Source organism: Oncorhynchus mykiss, chromosome 1, assembly GCF_013265735.2.
Source record: "Oncorhynchus mykiss isolate Arlee chromosome 1, USDA_OmykA_1.1, whole genome shotgun sequence".
Taxonomy (NCBI): Eukaryota; Metazoa; Chordata; class Actinopteri; order Salmoniformes; family Salmonidae; genus Oncorhynchus; species Oncorhynchus mykiss.
The window spans coordinates 20,986,742-21,007,486 of record NC_048565.1 but is presented as its reverse complement, the minus strand read 5'-3'; the positions used below and the strand labels follow the sequence as shown (position 1 = coordinate 21,007,486).

At 41.3% G+C, this 20,745-nt stretch overlaps 1 protein-coding gene across 2 annotated transcripts; it reads left to right on the top strand.

Annotated features, from left to right (window-relative positions):
• Positions 1 to 2,277: 2,277 nt before the first annotated feature.
• LOC110532071 (transmembrane protein 161A) lies at positions 2,278 to 19,431 on the top strand. Of its 2 annotated transcripts, none has more exons than XM_036967785.1 (12): positions 2,278 to 2,769; positions 3,380 to 3,483; positions 3,700 to 3,786; positions 3,904 to 3,995; positions 4,114 to 4,270; positions 4,897 to 5,048; positions 7,924 to 7,987; positions 8,151 to 8,294; positions 8,389 to 8,502; positions 13,407 to 13,581; positions 14,073 to 14,169; positions 17,897 to 19,431. In XM_036967785.1, the coding sequence occupies exons 1-12, from the start codon at positions 2,767 to 2,769 to the stop codon at positions 18,193 to 18,195; spliced, it is 1,488 nt and encodes a 495-aa protein (XP_036823680.1). In that variant the 5' UTR covers positions 2,278 to 2,766; the 3' UTR covers positions 18,196 to 19,431. The 2 variants fall into 2 exon arrangements, with proteins under 2 accessions (XP_036823680.1, XP_036823630.1); XM_036967735.1 differs by having other exon boundaries at positions 3,700 to 3,798.
• The last annotated feature ends 1,314 nt before the right edge of the window (positions 19,432 to 20,745 follow it).

The window sequence follows — 20,745 nt, the reverse complement described above, 5'->3', positions numbered from 1 at the left end:
ATATTGAAGCAACATCTCAAGACATCAGTCAGGAAGTTAAAGCTTGGTCGCAAATGGGGTCTTCCAAATGGACAATGAATCCAAGCATTTATTTTTTTATTTTACTTTTATTTAATCAGGTAGGCTGTTCCAAATGGACAATGACCCCAAGCATACTTCCAAAGTTGTGGCAAAATCGTTTAAGGACAACAAAGTCAAGGTCTTGGAGTGGCTATCACAAAGCCCTGACCTCAATCCTATAGACAATTTGTGGGCAGAACTGAAAAAGCGTGTGCGAGCAAGGTGACCTACGAACCCGACTCAGTTACACCCAACTTCACCCAACTTATTGTGGGAAGCTTGTGGAAGGCTACCTTAATTAAACATTTTACCCAAGTTAAACAATTTAAAGGCAATGCTACCAAATACTAATTGAGTGTATGTAAACTTCTTACCCACTGGGAATGTGATGAAAGAAATTAAAGCTGAAATAAATCATTCTCTCTGCTATTATTCTGACATTTCACATTCTTAAATAAAGTGGTGATCCTAACTGACCTAAGACAGGGAATACTTACCAGGATTAAATGTCAGGAATTGTGAAAAACCTGATTTTAAATGTATTTGGCTGAGGTGTATGTAAACTTCTGACTTCAACTGTATGTGTAGGACCAAAAACAGTGACAAAACCTCTGAAGAAAAAAAGAGTTTGAGTCAAAACACTCCCTTCTGACACTCTCCAAACTCATGAGATAAACTTTCAATAAAATACATCATTACTGTGGAATAACTTAACACTTTAAATGTCACACTTGAATAAACAAACACATACCTTTGAGTACAATTGACCACACCCCAAACATTGGTGGTCCTCAAATGGCTTTCAAACAAATTACTAGCACAGCAACAACACATCCCTAAACACACAAATAACCCTTAAGTATATTGAACAAAAATATAAACGTAACATGCAAAGATTACAGTTCATACAAGGAAATCAGTCTATTGAAATGAATTAATTTGGCCCTAATCTATTGATTTTACATGACTGGGAATACAGATATGCATCTGTTGGTCACGGATACCTTACAAAAAAGGTAGGGGCGTGGATCGGAAAACCAGTCAGTTTCTGGTATGACCACCATTTGCCTCATGCAGCGTGACACATCACCTTCGCATAGAGTTGATCAGGCTGATGTTGTCCCACTTCTTTTCAATGGCTGTGCGAAGTTGCTGGATTTTGGCGGGAACTGGAACATGCTGTCGTACACGTCAGTCCAGAGCATCCCAAACATGCTCAACGGGTGACATGTCTATTGAGTATTTGTATTTGTATTTCTTATGGATACCCATTAGCTGCTGCCAAAGCAGCTGCTACTCTTCCTGTTGTTCAGCAAAGTTAAGGCAGTTAGCAAAACTAAGGCAGTTAAAAAATTAAGGCAGTATGCAGGCCATGGAAGAACTTGGGACATTTTCAGCTTCCAGGAATTGTGTACAGATCCTTGTGATACGGGGCCATGCATTATCATTCTGAAACATGAGTTGATGGTGGTGGATGAATGGCACTACAATGGGCCTCAGGATCTCATCACAGTATCTCTGTGCATTCAAATGGCCATCGATAATGCAAGTGTTCCTTGTCTGTAGGTTATGCCTGCCTATACCATAACTCCACCGCCACCATGGGGCACTCTGTTCACAACATTGATATCAGCAAACCGCTCACCCACACAACACCATACACGTGGTCTGCGGTTGTGAGGCCGATTAGACGTACGGCCAAATTCTCTAAAACGAATTTGGAGGTGGCTTATGGTAGAAATTAAAAACAGCTCTGGTGGACATTCCTGCAGTCAGCATGCCAACTGCACACTCCCTCAGAAATTGAGACATCTGTGGCATTGTGTTGTGTGACAAAACAGCACATTTTAGAGTGGCCTTTTATTGTCCCCAGCACAAGGTGAAACTGTGTAATGAGCATGCTGTTTAATCAGCTTCTTAATATGCCACACCTACCAGGTGGCTGGATTATTTTAACAAAGGATAAAACCTCACTAACAGGGATGTAAACAAATTTGTGCATACAATTTGAGAGAAATACACTTTTGGTGCTTATGGAAAATTTCTGTGATCGTTTATTTCAGCTCATAAAACATGGGACGCAATTTACATGTTGCATTTATATATTTTTCTGCAGTACTAGCAAATATGGTTTGGTATGGGTACTAGCTGGTCATGTCTAGAAGCGATACAGCTTCGGTCAAATTGATGTCAAAAGTAGATTTTTTTTCTTCTTGCATTTTAGCTAACCCTTTTCTTTTTTTTATTGCTAAGCAGGTTCAACTATTTATTTTCTACATTAGAAAATACATTATTATTGTGATTGAGGTATATTTTTACTAGGCGTCTTCCACCACTTTTGGCATAGTTTGTAACGGGATCCAAAGAAATCGTGAACAGACATCTATTCGAGCCAATGAAACCGCTTGTTTTCTGCGGTTTGTGGAACCCAAATCCAGGCCTGCCTACCTACAGTAGCATAATGTCATCAGCTCAGAGACGGAAAAGGAAGCGTCCCCCCCTAGTTAAATGAAAGTCAATGAACTAAGAAGACCAGACCCATCTGCTATTGCATTGGTGTCAGTTAAGTAGACCTGAACTTACAATTTATGTTCAATGGTAAACAATCTTAATTTATCTGCCATCTTTGATCAGTTGTCAAGACACTTAAACTACACATGTGTGTCGCTAACACTACGAACATATACTTCAGTTCGTTGAAGAGAGATGGTGAGTAGCTAGATGTTTCATCTGTGTCCATTTGCAACCAGCATGTAATGCTTCGCTAGCTAATTCAAATGCTTGTAGCTATAGCGTTTAGCCTCTGCGGCAGGTACTTTTTGGCTACAAAATAGCTAGGTAGCTAGCTTAGAAATGTCAGCTACCGGTAAAATGTCGCTACTGGTCACAGTTACTGCTTCAGGTTATCTTCAAATTGAGAGCTGGCTATATGTCAGTTTGAAGTTAGCATAAATTGCTATTGCATTATATTAGCCATGGACACGTTGCACACCGTTAGCTAGCTTACTTGGGCTGCTAGCATGGATGGTAAACCTTCAAAGCTAGCACTTCCCCATGTCATGGCTATCTTGGGTCATTTCTTTCATTGGCTTATGAGGACTTGGTTCCTTCCTGGAAAAGCTGAATGACTGACAGTTGTAGGAGGGCACCCCCCACTCTCGACACGTGTAGTAGCGACACCTTTGAGACACGCAGCAGTTGTGTCGGTTGAAAAAATTCTCAGGAAACTCCATGTTGGTTGTCTACAAACGTTGGGTTGACCCCTTTTTGTACTGTAGCTACTTTGATTAACAAGGTGTGTGTCTGTCTGTCTGAACAGGCGCTAATTGGAGTGCAGCTGGTGGTCAGCTTGCTGGCTGCTAGCATCATGCAGAGAATGACTCCACACTGTTCTTTTGCCCGCTGGCTTCTATGCAATGGCAGGTAAAGTAATGTACACAAATGTCATGCAGAAGTGGATTTGGAGGTTGGTTGTAGAGACATCCTGATAGTGCTTTGGAGTTATTCCTTATTAGATCATGAGGGTAGGATAAATTGCCTAATCATAGTGAATAGATTTGAGTAAAACAACAGTCGTACTACTAGCCAACTACTTGCAATGTATATATGTTTAAAACAAATATAACTTGATCCTTTCAGTCTATTCCGGTTCAAACACCCCTCTGAAGGAGAGCTGTGCGCCCTGGCAGGCAAACAGATGCCCAGCAAGCCCAGCAGGAGAGACAGGTGTGAGCTGAGGTACTGCATGATGGTACAGTATAACTGGTGTCTTTTCTTTTGTATCACTGTTATGATAGTAGACTGTGCTGTTACAGGGAAGGTTTGCTGACTTCTTCTTTGTAGGAGACAGAATGGGGACAGCAAGCCTCTCACAGTGCCGAAGGACATCGACCTTAACTTAGAAAAAGCTCCAATTGGTGTCCTTGATGCCCTTGGTAAATAAAACAAAAGCATGACCACTACTGCTGACTGAAATGCCCTCCAAGCCCTTGCATTTAGGCCTTATCTTTTCCTTACAATATTTTTGCTTTGTCTCTCCTTTCCCATTCTCAGTACTGCGATTCTTCCTGGAGTACCAGTGGTTGATTGACTTTGCAGTGTATGCGATGGGCATCTACCTTTTCACTGAGGGCTACTTCTATGTAGTTGACCCTGCCATGGAGGTCCACATTGGGGCCTTCTGGTGTGTGCTGACTGTTCTCTGCTGCCTGTATCCTTCAGTTCACCTTCTCTGAGATCCCATAGTTGTATTACAATTTTAACTTGAAAATGGAATTTAACTAATTCTTAAGACTTAAGTTGTACTCACTGTACTTGTCAATGTTATCACCATGTAAAAACTGTTGGTGTCAATTTCTACAAAGTGGGCTCCTTGTATACATCAATAACCCTATGAAAGTCCCGCCTACTTCCTGTTGCAAGTCCCGTACTGTTTTTGAATGGGCTTCAAGCTTATAATCAAATTCATAAACATGGTCATTTTAAGATACAGTATGTGAAATTATATTTGTTTTTTTGAATTAATTAGCTTTTTGATTATGGAAAAATAAAAATTCAGTCAAACCTTCATGAAAGGCATCAGGTAGAAGTAAATTAATCCACAAATATAATTTGACATGTATCTTAAGTGAGCAAGTTTTCATGAATTTGATGATATAAGCTTGACGCCCATTCAAAAACAGTATGAAACTTGCAACAGGAAGTATAGCTTGTCACCCAAACATGCACGGTTGCCAAAAAAACACTCAAATGCACCTGTTGTGCTCCTCCTTGATTGGAGTTGTTTGTTGAGGGACTGCCCGATTGTCCCTGTGTTGCCCTTAACCCTCTCCACAGGAAAACCCTCCACTCCCTGATGGGCCACTATTTCCGGTCTGACGAGGGGGGTGAGCGTTCAGTGTGCTTGGCCTTTGGTTTCCTATCTCTGCTGGTGGCCATGTTGGTGCTAGTGGTCAGAGAAGACTACCTGGAGTTTGGCCTGGAGCCTGGTATGTCCACGACACTAACCCCTACTACAGCAGTCCCATGGGGATATACACTGTGTGTCAAAACATTTAACACTTTAATAACATTGAGTTACACCCCCCTTTCCCCCTCAAAACAGCCTCAATTCGTCAGGGCATGAACTCTACAAGGTGTCGAAAGCGTTCCACAGGGATGCTAGCCCATGTTGACTCCAATGCTTCCCACAGTTGTGAAGTTGGCTGGATGTCCTTTGGGTGGTGGACCATTCTTGATACACAGGAAACTGTTGCGTGTGAAAAACCCATCATCATTGCTGTTCTGGACACACTCAAACTGGTGCACCTACTACCATACCCGGTTCAAAGGCACTTAAATCTTGTCTTTCCCATTCACCCTTTGAATGGCACATGTACAGTTGAAGTTGGAAGTTTACATACACTTAGGTTGGAGTCATTAAAACTCGTTTTTCAACCACTCCACAGATTTCTTGTTAACAAACTATATAGTTTTGGCAAGTCGGTTAGGACATCTACTTTGTGCATGACACAAGTCATTTTTACAACAACTGTTTACAGAAAGATTATTTACTGTATCACAATTCCAGTGGGTCAGAAGTTTAAATGCATACACTAAGTTGACTGCCTTTAAACAGCTTAGAATTTTTCCAGAAATTATGTCATGGCTTTAGAAGCTTCTGATAGGCTAATTGACATCATTTGAGTACCTGTGGATGTATTTCAAGACCTACCTTCAAACTCAGTGCCTCTTTGCTTGACATCATGGGAAAATCAAAAGAAATCAGCCAAGACCTCAGAATTTATTTTAGACCTCCAAGTCTGGTTCATCCTTGGGCGCAATTTCGAAACGCCTGAAAGTACCACGTTCATCTGTACAAACAATAGTACGCAAGTATAAACACCATGGGACCACGCAGCCGTCATACCGCTCAGGAAGGAGACGCGTTCTGTCTCCTAGAGATGAACGTACTTTGGTGTGAAAAGTGCAAATCAATCCCAGAACAACAGCAAAGGACTTCTTGGATATGCTGGAGGAAACGGGTACAAAAGTATCTATCCACAGTAAAATTAGTCCTATATCAACATAACCTGAAAGGCCGCTCAGCAAGGAAGAAGCCATTGCCCCAAAACCGCCATAAAAAAGCCAGACTACAGTTTGCAACTGGGGACTTTTTGGAGAAATGTCCTCTGGTCTGATGAAACAAATAGAACTGTTTTGTCATAATGACCATCGTTATGTTTGGAGGAAAAAGGGGGAAGCTTGCAAGCCGAAGAACACCATCCCAACCGTGATGCACGGGGGTGGCTGCAGCATGTTGTGGGGGTGCTTTGCTGCAGGAGGGACTGGTGCACTTCACAAAATAGATGGCATCATGAGGCAGAAAAATGATGTGGATAAATTGAAGCAACATCTCAATACCTCAGTCAAGAAGTTAAAGCTTGGTCGCAAATGGGTCTTCCAAATGGACAATGACCCCAAGCATACTTCCAAAGTTGTGGCAAAATGGCTTAAGGACAACAAAGTCAAGGTATTGGAGTGGCCATCACAAAGCCCTGACCTCAATCCTATAGGAAATGTGTGGGCAGAACTGAAAAAGCGTGTGTGCAAGGAAGCCTACAAACCTGACTCGGTTACACCAGCTCTTTTAGGAAGAATGGGCAAAAATTCTCCCAACTTATTGTGGGAAACTTGTGGAAGGCTACCTGAAATGTTTGACCAAAGTTAAATAATTTAAAGGCAATGCTACCAAATACTAATTGAGTGAATGTAGACTTCTGACCCACTGGGAATGTGATGAAAGAAGTTAAAGCTGAACTAAATCATTCTCTCTAAAATAAAGTGGTGATCTTAACTGACCGAAGACAAATTTTTACTAGGATTAAATGTCAGGAATTGTGAAAAACCTGAGTTTAAATGCATTTGGCTGAGGTGTATGTAAACTTCTGACTTCAACTGTATACAATCCATGTCTCAAGGCTTAAAATGTATTCTTTAACCTGTCTCCTCCCCTTCGTCTACTCTGATTTTGAAGTGGAATTGTGGCATCAATAAGGGATCATTGACTGACCAGGTGACTCTGTCATGGAAAGAGCAGGTGTATGGGATCATGCCAAATGTATTGTGTATACCGTTCATCGCCCAAATATGGCATTGACTACTTTTGCGGTGAGCTTTACAAACGGGTGTACACTGCAATAGTGTTGCAAATATAGAGTAATCTAGGGTTTCGATTCTTTACATTGTACACATATGGTTAACATTATGGTTACCATACTATAATTTCTGCAGCCTTGAAAGGCAGGCATCAACATGGCCAAACGAGAGGCTGCCAGCAATTTATAGAAATCTCTTTCTACGGGTACAAACCCTTCCCCCCCCCCCCCCCCCCCCCCCCCCCCCATACGACTACAAATCGCTTTTTAAGCTTGATAACTTCTTGTATTTTTCTTGTCAAATCCCTGACAAAATTCAGGTGACCTAAGCTCTTCCAAATATGGAGTTGCAGGTTTGCCGTATCTGTCATGTTTGCGCATATCTCTATGTGCAAATCTTTATGGCAGTCATTTTCCTTAAGGTCCTTGGAAATGACCTGCATATCTGCTGTTCTAAAAAAATTATAATGCAATATATCAATTTACAAATACCAAATCAAAAGGTGTTTGTTTGTGGATAGTGATTTACATTTGTGGGTTGGTACAGATCATGATACACGAATACAAAATGCATGCTGTGTGTTCACAATACATTTGGCATGATATTGATCCCATGCAGGTGTTCCTAATGTTCTGTACAGTGTGTGTTTGTAATAAAAAAACAAATATAACACACAACAGTGATTTGTTTAGTTAATTTTATAATTTTTATGCTTTTGTATTGCAGGTTTTAACAGTCTTTTTGACAACCTTGAAGTTTTCGCAAAACAGCAAGGCTTTGCTGAGTGGTCGTAAGTATCTTTTCATTGAACAGCTTAAATGTATTTAAAATAAATATGTAAATCACAAATTGGGTCCATAGAATAGTCATTCATGGACTGATGATATGCTTTTAGTGATCTGTGTGTTGGCAAATGTTCTCTCTAATGTTTATTATATTTGGACTCCCATCAGAGTCCCGGTGACCAAGCTGACTGTGAAGTTGGGTCTGGCTGCCATCTGTGCTTTTATTGGTGCTTTGCTGGCCTTCCCTGGCCTCCGCCTAGCCCAGACCCACCTGGACGCAGTTCAGATGAACTCAGACCGCCCATTCATCCAGTAAGAACACTAACACAGATTTAGCTGTGAAACCAAATAACCACCTGGCTCCACTAGTGATGTCTTCCTGTTCGGTGTTTTCTGCTTCCTGTAGGATTCTGTTGCACATTAGTTTTCTGGCTCCAGTGGTGGTGATCGTGTTGTGGATCAAACCCATCGCTAGGGACTTCCTGGGGAACGCTCCCATGGGGAAGACCTCGGTCACGCTGTAAGTGTGTGTCTTGGTACTCTATATGTACAAAAGTATGTGGACACCCCTTCAAATTAGTTGATTCGGCTATTTCAGTCGCACTCGTTGCTGACGTGTATAAAATCGAGCACACAGCATGCAATATTCATAGCTAAACAATGGCAGTAGAATGGCCTTACTGAAGAGCTCAGTGACTTAACGTGGCACCGCTAAAGAATGCCACTCTTCCAACAAGTCAGTTCGGTCAACTGTACGTGCTTTTATTGTGAAGTGGAAACGTCTAGGAGCAACAACAGCTCAGCCGCGAAGTGGTAGGCCACACAAGCTCACGGAACAGGACCACCGAGTGCTGAAGCGCTGAATCGTCTGTCCTTGGTTGCAACACTCGCTACCAAGCTCTAAATTGCCTCTGGAAGCAACGTCAGCACGAAAACTTTGTCTGGAGCTTCATGAAATGGGTTTCCATGGCCGAGCAGCTGCACACAAACCTAAGATCACCATGCGTAATGGCAAGCATCAGCAGGAGTAGTGTAAAGCTTGCTGCCATTGGACTCTGGAGCAGTGGAAATGTGTTCTCTGGAGTGATGAGTCACGCTTCACCATCTGACAGTCTGACTGATGAATCTGGGTTTGGTGGATGCCAGGAGAACACTACCTGCCTCAATGCATAGTGCCAACTGTATTGTCTGGGGCTGTTTTTCATAGTTCGGGCTACGCGCCTTAGTTCCAGTGAACGGAAATCATATCGCTGCAGCATACAATGACATTCTAGATGATTCTGTGCTTTTAACTTTGTGGCAACAGTTTGGGAAGGCCCTTTCCTGTTTCAGCATTACAATGTCCCCATGCATAAAGCAATGTCCATAGAGAAATGGTTTGTCGATCGGTGTGGAAGAACTTGACTGGTCTGCACAAAGCCCTGACCTCAACCCCATCGAACACCTTTGGAATTAATTGGAATGCTGACTACAAGCCAGGCCTAATCGCCCAACATCAGTGCCCGACCTCACTAATGGTCTTGTGGCTGAATGGAAGCAAGTCCCCGAAGCAATGTTCTAACATCTAATGGAACGTTCCCAGAAGAGTGGAGGCTGTTTTTGCAGCAAAGGGGGACCAACTCCATGTTCATGCCCATGATTTTGGAATGAGATGTTTGATGAGAAGGTGTCCACATATTTTTGGTCATGTAGTGTATGTATATACTTGCTGTATTCCACTCTTGTGCATCCCCTGATTTCCTATACTTCAATGATGAAATATTACAATTATGACTGTTTGGCACCCTTGTGCTCATTCCTTCTTAGGGCTGTGGCGGTCATGAAACTTAGTCAGCTGGTTATTGTCATGCAATTGACTGCCGGTCTCACGGTAATTGACCGTTAATTAACATCAGCACGTTTAGCGTCTCCACACATACAAGCCGCTGATGCTAGCCTTTGGAACATTACAGTACATTTTTAAAGAAGTTTAACAAATCCATTTAATATACACCATCTCAATAAATCCATGATTTACTTTGGGTAGGTCTAAAGAAACGTATGAAGAGAATGTACAGTATTTCAGAAGAACCGATTTTATGAGTGGGCCTACTGTATGTTATCTGGCCATGCGTAGGTTCTAGGATAGTTAATTTAACAGACAAGATATGCTTTTTAGTCCTGTGCCATTTTATATTATATGATTTAATAGTCAAAATAATAGAAAGGATATTTTTCCCATTCTGGAGCTGAGTGTACAAGTGATCATTTGAAAGGTCCTATATGCTTGATTTAGAGTTAATCTAGTTGTGAATGATACGAATCTTAGAATGTCAAACAATACTAACATTTATGAGCTGCATGATGCGACCTATAGACTTGATGATAGTCTCAATTAACTAGTATGTCAAATTTGTTTAGATTTGGAATGGCCCATTATCAAATGGGCAGAGGAAAAAAGACATCTCCGTATGCACTCGAATAACGAATGAAGGCCACTTTCCCGCGGTCTGTTTTGTAACCAGACCAGCTAGCTACTCTGGTTTAATAGCAGCGCATGTGCTTAATATAAGCAGCTGAGAAATAAATATAGTAGCAGCTTGGATCGTCTTTTTAGTGGCAACCATCTCAACTCTGCTTTCACACAAGATTGCATATAGAGATGTCTGGGCTTATAACACTTATTTCACTCCAAGCAACAGCCACTATTTGAGGAGCATGCAGCCTCTTGCTGCGTGACAGGTGATATTGCGCCAACACTTTGTATGCCATGGGCTCTCCAACCATGTTCTTGCAGCTCTCTAGTGCTTAATTTGATAAGGCAAGTTAAATCTGTTAAGGAATATAGGTAGTAAAATGTTTTTACAATGAAACATATTTAATTAAACTGACAGTCCCGATCTCTGCGCTCTCGAAAGGAATTAAGGAGAGAGCGAGGAGATGGAAACGCACAGTGGTGAGATTGTGTAGCTAAAGGAAGTGTCAGCCTATTCATTATGAAAATATAACAGCCTACAATTTGTGAATTTGTATTTAACTGTAAGCCGCCTTGCACAATCAATGAACCAACAGTTTTGCCTATGTGTACTTTCCCAGACTCGTGGATAGCATAAGGTAACCAGTCCATCCAGTATCCATAAGTGTATATAGTCCACTCTCAAAGGTGACTAGTATGTGTTTAATTTTAGAGTATTGGCTAGACCAATTACCACCTTTTGCCACATTTCAGGCTTCAAACATAAAGATATAAAACTGTATTTTTTTGTGAAGAATCAACAACAAGTGGGACACAATCATGAAGTGGAACGACATTTATTGGATATTTCAAACTTTTTTAACAAATCAAAAACTGAAAAATTGGGCGTGCAAAATTATTCAGCCCCCTTAAGTTAATACTTTGTAGCGCCACCTTTTGCTGCGATTACAGCTGTAAGTCACTTGGGGTATGTCTCTTTCAGTTTTGCACATCGAGAGACTGAAATTTTTTCCCATTCCTCCTTGCAAAACAGCTCAAGCTCAGTGAGGTTGGATGGAGAGCATTTGTGAACAGCAGTTTTCAGTTCTTTCCACAGATTCTCGATTGGATTCAGGTCTGGACTTTGACTTGGCCATTCTAACACCTGGATATGTTTATTTTTGAACCATTCCATTGTAGATTTTGCTTTATGTTTTGGATCATTGTCTTGTTGGAAGACAAATCTCCGTCCCAGTCTCAGGTCTTTTGCAGACTCCATCAGGTTTTCTTCCAGAATGGTCCTGTATTTGGCTCCATCCATCTTCCCATCAATTTTAACCATCTTCTCTGTCCCTGCTGAAGAAAAGCAGGCCCAAACCATGATGCTACCACCACCATGTTTGACAGTGGGGATGGTGTGTTGCTTTTACGCCAAACATAACGTTTTGCATTGTTGCCAAAAAGTTCAATTTTGGTTTCATCTGACCAGAGCACCTTCTTCCACATGTTTGGTGTGTCTCCCATGTGGCTTGTGGCAAACTTTAAACAACACTTTTTATGGATATCTTTAAGAAATGGCTTTCTTCTTGCCACTCTTCCATAAAGGCCAGATTTGTGCAATACACGACTGATTGTTGTCCTATGGACAGAGTCTCCCACCTCAGCTGTAGATTTCTGCAGTTCATCCAGAGTGATCATGGGCCTCTTGGCTGCATCTCTGATCAGTCTTCTCCTTGTATGAGCTGAAAGTTTAGAGGGACGGCCAGGTCTTGGTAGATTTGCAGTGGTCTGATACTCCTTCCATTTCAATATTATCGCTTGCACAGTGCTCCTTGGGATGTTTAAAGCTTGGTAAATCTTTTTGTATCCAAATCCGGCTTTAAACTTCTTCACAACAGTATCTCGGACCTGCCTGGTGTGTTCCTTGTTCTTCATGATGCTCTCTGCGCTTTTAACGGACCTCTGAGACTATCACAGTGCAGGTGCATTTATACGGAGACTTGATTACACACAGGTGGATTGTATTTATCATCATTAGTCATTTAGGTCAACATTGGATCATTCAGAGATCCTCACTGAACTTCTGGAGAGAGTTTGCTGCACTGAAAGTAAAGGGGCTGAATAATTTTGCACGCCCAATTTTTCAGTTTTTGATTTGTTAAAGTTTGAAATATCCAATAAATGTCGTTCCACTTCATGATTGTGTCCCACTTGTTGTTGATTCTTCACAAAAAAATAGTTTTATATCTTTATGTTTGAAGCCTGAAATGTGGTAAAAGGTCGCAAAGTTCAAGGGGGCCGAATACTTTCGCAAGGCACTGTGTATATATATATATATATATATATATATATATATATATATATATATATATATATATATATATATATATATATATATATATATATATATATATATATATATATATATATATATATATATATATATATAAAGAAATCTGCCGTGTGTCGTAAGCGGTAGGCTATTAGCTATGTATTGTATAAGGAAAAATCATTTTCATTCAGGGTTTTTTCGGGCTTGGGCTCAAGCCTATATGTATCCATAAGGTCTAATATGTGTATGGGTGTTTTGAATTGATCATCACCTTAGAAAGCACTGTCCACTTCATTGTTTGGCTTTGAAACAACATCCACAATGACCATGTTTTCCACTCCGTTTCAACCTGTTATTGAATTTTTCTTTAAATTGATGGATCAGTGAGGTGGGTTTTAAAAACTGTTCTGATAAGTGTTTGCTATGATTTGAGATCCAATTTGCATTGATGTCAGTGGTTAGAGGGACTATAGAGATCAGAGTACACTGCCATTAGCAGTTGGGTACTAACAACACATGTCCAGAATGCATAAGAGGAGATTAACGTGACTCAATGGTCATGTGGAATTTGACTGTGGTCATGACTGCCAGTGTGGCGGTATTGCAGTCACCGCAACAGCTCTACTCCTAGTGTTGACGTCTCTGTGTGTCATCCCAGTATGTCAAGCGCGATGTTTGACAGTGTTCGTCTGTGGACGGTGGTGGTGCTGTGCTGCCTGAGGCTGGCCCTGACCCGCTACCACATGCAGGCCTACCTCAACCTGTCCCAGAAGTGGGTGGACCAGATGAAGAAGGAGGCAGGATGCATCGCTGCCATCGACATCCAGAGGAAGGTAAGATGCCTAAACCTCTAAACCAGCCATTTTGTTTTTCGAATTACCGACAATATGATTTTCAATACTGTTTTTAAAAAAAAGTTATACATGCATACATACACTTTTTTGGGGGGCAGAGGGGTTGGGCTGGGGCGTGCTACGTCACTGCTTAAACTATAAGGTAAGCATAACTATAATTCGACACCTTAGATTTCTTATCTCCAGCTCAGGGCTCCAGCTATGCATTTGCTTTGCTAACTTTCTAGCTAATTGGCTAGATTTCTAGCTAAGTGGCAAGATCAAGCTTCTTGCTTACAGCAGAGACATACAATCTCTGTTGGCTCAAGATCCCTGTTGCCTAAATTGTTTTAGAAATAGCACCCCTTGTGTGCACTTCCGGTAATACCGTACACCCTGGTATGGTACAGAAATGGTTTGAAAATATAGGTACTGCCCAACCTTAATTGACAGAGGAAACCTGTATCCATGAGTCTTTGTTGTCCTTCCAGGTGACCCGAGTGTTCTGCTACCTGACCATAGTCACCCTGCAGTACGTGATCCCTGTTCTACTCCTCCTCTTCTCTACCCTGGCTCTGAAGGTCCTGGGTAAGACATGTACAGCACCTAACAACATAAGCAACAACTCTAATCTCAGTGAGGCCTTCAGTGACTGCTGAGAATCTGCATTCTTCAATTAAAAAATGGGGAGTCATGATAATTTACCAACCGCTTCACCATAATGCCTGATGTTACAGGTAACTGCCAAAATAAAGGAAATACGTGTGTAAATGAGGGATGCAAAGTATATTGAAAGCAGGTGCTTCCACACAGGTGTGATTCCTGAGTTAATTAAGCAATTAACATCCTATCATGCTTAGGGTCATGTATAGAGATGGCTAGTTGCCCATTATTTGGGATACCATGGCTAGAAGAAGAGATCTCAGTGACTGAAAGAGGCATCTCAAAGGAGCATAGGTGTTGTTTTTTATAGAATGTGACATTTTGAGGAAGAGAATTATCTTTCCAGACTCACGCTTGTTTATAAAGAGAAAAAGGGACCCGCTGTACCCAAATGAACAAATGGCGGGAATCAACGCAATTGTGCGTTAGATGATACATTCTCAGGATTGGTGAGCCTATTTTGTTGATATTTCTTGGTTACTGTGTTCATTTTGACTAAACAGTATGTTCTGAAGAGGTGTGTGTGTAGTACGATTAGTACACAGTATACGCTACTGGTCAAAAGTTTTAGAACACCTAATTCAAGGGATTTTATTTTTACTATTTTCTACATTGTAGAATAGTAGTGAAGACATCAAAACTATGATATAACACATGGAATCAAGTTGTAACCAAAAAAAGTGTTAAACAAATCAATGTATTTGAGATTCTTCAAATAGCCACCCTTTGCCTTGATGACATCTTTGCACACGCATTCTCTCAACAAGCTTCATGATGTAGTCACCTGGAATGCATTTCATTTAACAGGTGTGCCTTGTTAAAAGGTTAATTTGCGAAACTTCTTTCCTTCTTAGTGTGTTTGAGACAATCGTGTTCTGACAAGGTAGGGGTGGTGTACAGAAGATGGCCTTTTACCAAATAGGGCTAAGTCTATATTATGGCAAGAACAGCTCAAATAAGCAAGGAGAAACTACAGTCCATCGCTACTTTAAGACATGAAGATCTGTCAATACAGAACATTTCAAGAACTTTGAAAGTTTCTTCAAGTGCAGTCGTAACAACCATCAAGCGCTATGGAACTGGCTCTCATGAGGACCGCCACAGGAATGGAAGACGGCGAGTTACCTCTGCTGCAGATATGCGAGTTACTTACCAGCCTCAGAAATTGCAGCCCAAATAAATGTTTGAGTTCAAGTAAGACACATTACAAGATCAACTGTTCAGGAGACTGTGTGAATCAGGCCTTCATGGTCAAATTGCGGCAAAGAAACCATTACTAAAGGACTTAATAATAATAATAATAAGAGACTTGCTTTGGCCAAGAAACAAGAGAAATGGACGTTAGACCTGTGGAAATTTGTCCTTTGGTCTGAACTTCAAATGGGAGATTTTTGGTTCTAACCGCTGGGTCTTTGTGAGATGCGGTGTGGGTGAACGGATGATTTCTGCATGTGTATTTCCCACCGTGAAGCATGGAGTTGGGGGTGCTTTTCTGTTGACACTCTTTGGTTTATTTAGAATTCAAGGCGCACTTAACCAGCATGGCTACCACAGCATTCAGCAGCGATATGCCATCCCATCTGGTTTGTGCTTAGTGCGACAATCATTTGTTTTTCAACAGGACAATGACCCAACACACCTCCAGGCTGTGTAAGGACTATTTGACCAAGAAGGTGAGTGATGGAGTGCTGCATCAGTTGACCTGGCCCCCCACAATCACCTGGCCTCAACACAATTCAGATGGTTTGGGATTAGTTAGACCGCAGAGTGAAGGAAAAGCAGCCAACAAGTGCTCAGCATATGTGGGAACTCCTTCAAGACTGTCGGAAAATCATTCCAGGTGAAGCTGGTTGAGAGAATGCCAAGAGTGTGCAAAGCTGTCATCAAGGCAAAGGGTGGCTATTTGAAGAAATATTTTGTTTAACACTTTTCTTGGCTACTACATGAGTCCATATGTTATTTCATAGTTTTGATGTCTTCACAGTTATTATACAATGTCAAAAATAAAGAAAAACCCTTGAATGAGTAGGTGTTCTAAAACTTTTGACCGTAAGTATATACAGAACAAAAATATAAACACCATGCAAAGTGTTGGTCCCATGTTTCGTGAGCTGAATTAAAAGATCCCCAGCATGATCATTACACAGTTGCATCTTGTGCTAGAAACGATTAAAGGCCACTCTAAAATGTGCAGTTTTGTTACAACACAATGCCACAGATGTCTTGAGGGAGCGTGCATTTGGAAAGCTGTTGCTAGAGAATTGAGTGTTTTAATTTCTCAACCGCAAGCCGCCTCAACATTTGTTTTAGAGAATTTGGCAGTACGTCCAACTGGCTTAACAGCCGCTGACCACGTAAAAATGCCAGCTCAGGACCTCCACGTCCGGCTTCTTCACCAGCAGGATTGTCTGAGACCAGCTTCCCGGACAGCTGATGAAGCTGGGTTTGCACAACCAAATAATTTCTGCTCAAACTGTCTCAGTGAAGTTCTTCTGCGTGCTGATGGTCTTGACCAGGGTCTTGACCTGACTTCAGTGGGCAAATGCTCACCTTCGATGGTCACTGGCACACTGGAGAAGTGTACTCTTCATGGATGAATCACGATTTCAACTGTACCGGGCAAATGCATGGCGTTGTGTAGGCAAGCAGTTTGCTGACGTCAACGTGGTGAATAGAGTGCCCCATGGGGGGGTCATGGTATAAGCAGGCATAAGCTATGGACAACGAACACAATTGCAGTTTATTGATGGCAATTTGAATGCACAGAGATACCGTGAACAAATCCTGGGGAACATCGTCTTGCCATTCATCCACCGCCATCACCTCATGTTTCAGCATGATAATGCATGGCCCCATGTCGCAAGTATCTGTATACATTTCCTGGAAGCTGAAAATTTCCCTGTTGTATATTCACCAGACATGTTACCCATTGATCATGTTTGGGATGCTCTGGATTGACATGTAGGACCGCGTGTTCCAGTTCCTGCCAATATCCAGCAACTTCGCACAGCCATTGAAGAGATATGTTGCGCTGCATGTGGCAATGGTGGTCACACCAGATACTGACTGGTTTTCTTATCCACACCCTTTTCTTTTGAAGGCATCTGACCAACAGATGCAGTCTGTATTACCAGTCTTGAAATCCATAGATTAGGGCCTAACTTATTTCAGTTGATTGATTTCCTTATTTGAGTTGTAACTTTTTTATTTTTTTTTTTTATTTTTTTTATTGTTGTGTGTTTTTTTTAAAATGTTTTTGTTGTGGGCAAATGCTGTTAGAAGTAGGCAAGACATTTCAGACATGGTGTGTGTCAGTAAGCAGGAACTCTACCCAATTGAACACTTTTGTGAGATTCTAGAGCGGTGCCTGACACGTAGTTTTCCACCACTATCAACAAAACACCAAATGGTGGTATTTCTCATGAAAGAATTGTCGCATCCCTCCAAGAGTTCCAGACCCTTGTAGAATCTATGACAAGGTGCATTGAAGCTGTTCTGCCTCATGGTGGCCCAACACCTTATTAAGACACTTTATGTTGGTGTTTCCTATATTTTGTCAGTTCCCTGTATTTGTAGCCTGTAAGGTGTTCATTTAGAATGTCTCATGTGGTAACGGCCTTCGTTCCTGCTGTGTTTTTGTTCTGTATGTCAGGTGACTTCTCATGGAGTGGTGCGGAGCAGGCTCCGGGGGTGACTCCTGCCCTGGTAATGCCAACGGTCACTCCCGTCCTGCCAGGGCTGGAGGAGGACGAGGATGGGGTGGAGTACATGGAGGAGGACATCCAGGCCACGGTGGCTCGTCTGACAGAGGGCTTCTCAGCCCTGCGCTCCGTCCTCACCCCACTCTTCTTCAGAGGCCTCTTTGCCTTCCTTACCTGGTGGGTGGCCGCCTGCCAGGTCATCAGCAGCCTGTTTGGCATCTACTTCCACCAGTACCTCATGCAGAACTGAGGAAGAATACACAGAACTACACTATCCACAATATCTAGCTAACACAAGCCCAGTGTGATGTAGGCAGGTAAAACTCTTTTAACACAACAGAAGGACAGGATGGGTGCTCTTGTCTTACTGTAACTAAGGTGTCACGGATGTAAAAAGAATGAAAAAAATACAAGGCTTTCTTCTGACACACTACTACTTTGTTGTCCTGGGACACAGATCATGTTGCCTGTGACTGCCTGGGGACTATGATGGAGATGCAGTATAATGGGTCAACTCTGTCCCTTGCTACTTAACACATTTATCTTATGCCAGTGTTAACCTTATTCATTTTTCATCACATAATATTGTTAAATGCTGCAAATGAGACTTTACTATTAGGAAAAAGGTACCACTACACTACAGCCTAGTTTGCTATTAGACAGATTCAGAAGCTCTTGATGGTTTTTAAAATTGTCGTCCTATAGTTCTGCTAATACCGTACCGATTGTCATGAACCCATGGAGTTCAGTCTATGTAGCAGTCATCACCACTTGTGTATGGATTGATCAAACTCGGGCCTCGCCTGTTCATTCTCCTTAATCATTTATATCCACTTTTAAAACGAAGCACAGAGGATCAGTTACTGTGTTTATTTAATGAAGGGATTCAAAGAGGAATTCCAAGTGCCTGGAAACTCAGGGATTTTAAGTCAATGATATGATCTTTTTTCATGAAATGTTTTATTCTCTGTAAAATGGTAGACTGGTGATAGACATTTATCTGTATCATTTGATAACACTCCGGCCCAGACTGGATTTGGCCAAATGTACCTGTTATCAACCATCTTTCAGTCTCAGCAAAGTTTGTTAGTTGTTTGAACAAGGTACTTTGTCTTTTATTGCTGCCAAACTATAATTTACAGATGTAGGCTTATAACAAATCTCACTTAACTTAAACCTAGGTCTGAAATGCGTTGCTGATTGTAGTGTCAACGTTTTGTTTTTTAATGTATTTATTTCTACTCTATTGCCCCTGGTCATATTGTGTTGGAAAGGTACAGGTGTCGTGCTGCTGTACGTTTGGGTCATGGTTTATGGCACGTGATTTATTTGATTGAATGTTCGCTAATCATTTCACGGTGTGTGTGGTTTGTATGAAGATGCTGTTTTTACAATTAAGAGACTTCTGAATGCATGGCGGTAACTTTAGTTGTGTACAAGTGTTTTTATTTGGTTGTGTGGCTTAATAAAACAATAATTTAATATTGTTATGATTCTTTTCAATCTTTAGTTTTTAGTATGCCAAAATCACATGTTTTGATTATCCCAGCAAATTGTAAATTTCAGATTTTATTTTCTCCCAATGACACCTTCTCTGTTCTTATAAAGCATAGGAGATAAGGGTGATAAAAGATGGGGGTCCTTCAAAGTTAATCATTTGACAAAAGACCATGCATGACAACGGTGAGTATAGCTGCTGAATTGGGCATTCACCTCTGACCTTAATTATTGATAATTGCCTTGCACTTATTCTGTCTCAACAATCTGATATAGACAAATATTTTTTGTAAGTATATTTAGATTTTTCGATCGTAGTATGTTCAATATCATATAGCTTTGTAGCAATGTGATGCTAACTTATGTCAAATTTCTCAAATGGTATATTTTTGTGGATATCACTTACTGTGAAATAATATTGGTAAAACCAGCTTGTACAGTGCTAAGGAACAGGACCTTCCCTCAGACACAGCCAGAAAGGCCCTTTTTTTAAAAAACATTTTTTTTTTAGCTTTATTCAACTAGGCAAGTCAGTTGAGAACAAATTCTTATTTTCAATGACGGCTTAACTGCCTGTTCAGGGGCAGAACGACAGATTTGTACTTTGTCAGCTTGGGGGTTTGAACTTGCAACCTTCCGGTTACTAGTCCAACGCTCTAACCACTAGGCTACCCTGCCACCCCAATGATTTATTGAAGATTTCGGGAGGGACTGACTTATCTGAGCCTTCACGTGCTGGTGAGGTGGGAATGTTTCATTGGAGGATATCGATAGTGCTCGAGCACAGAACTAGATGGGACCAGATAACACATTGGAACTTTGTTATGGATGGCTGAGATTCTGATCTTGAATGTCTGTTTCACTAACAATCTTTTTCTGTTTGACAACATTTTTTTAATAATTTGAGTGACATTTCTGGAAAAAAATGCTTTTCAGATCACGGAGCATTTTACAATGATGTCAAAACCGCTATTATGAGTACTTTGACATCCTTCTGAGAATTTTCTACCTAACCCTCTATTGCTCCTCCTGGTATAAGGCCTATATAAAATGTATGTGGCGGGGCTTGCTCTGCTCTTAAGGCCAGGCAGATTCAGGCCTTTACTAGCCTCTGACAGGTCTGGGAGAGTGTCTGGCTTAATGAACTGGAAGGTGACAGGGTTGACATATCTATATAATCACATTAATTATGTGCATGTGTTTGGAGGCCCCCAGTCTGCAGCCTGCAGTCACCATGGCTGTTGCTATAGGGACCAGGCAGCGACCAGACAACGGAGGCTTCAGTCATGCCCTGCAGACTGGC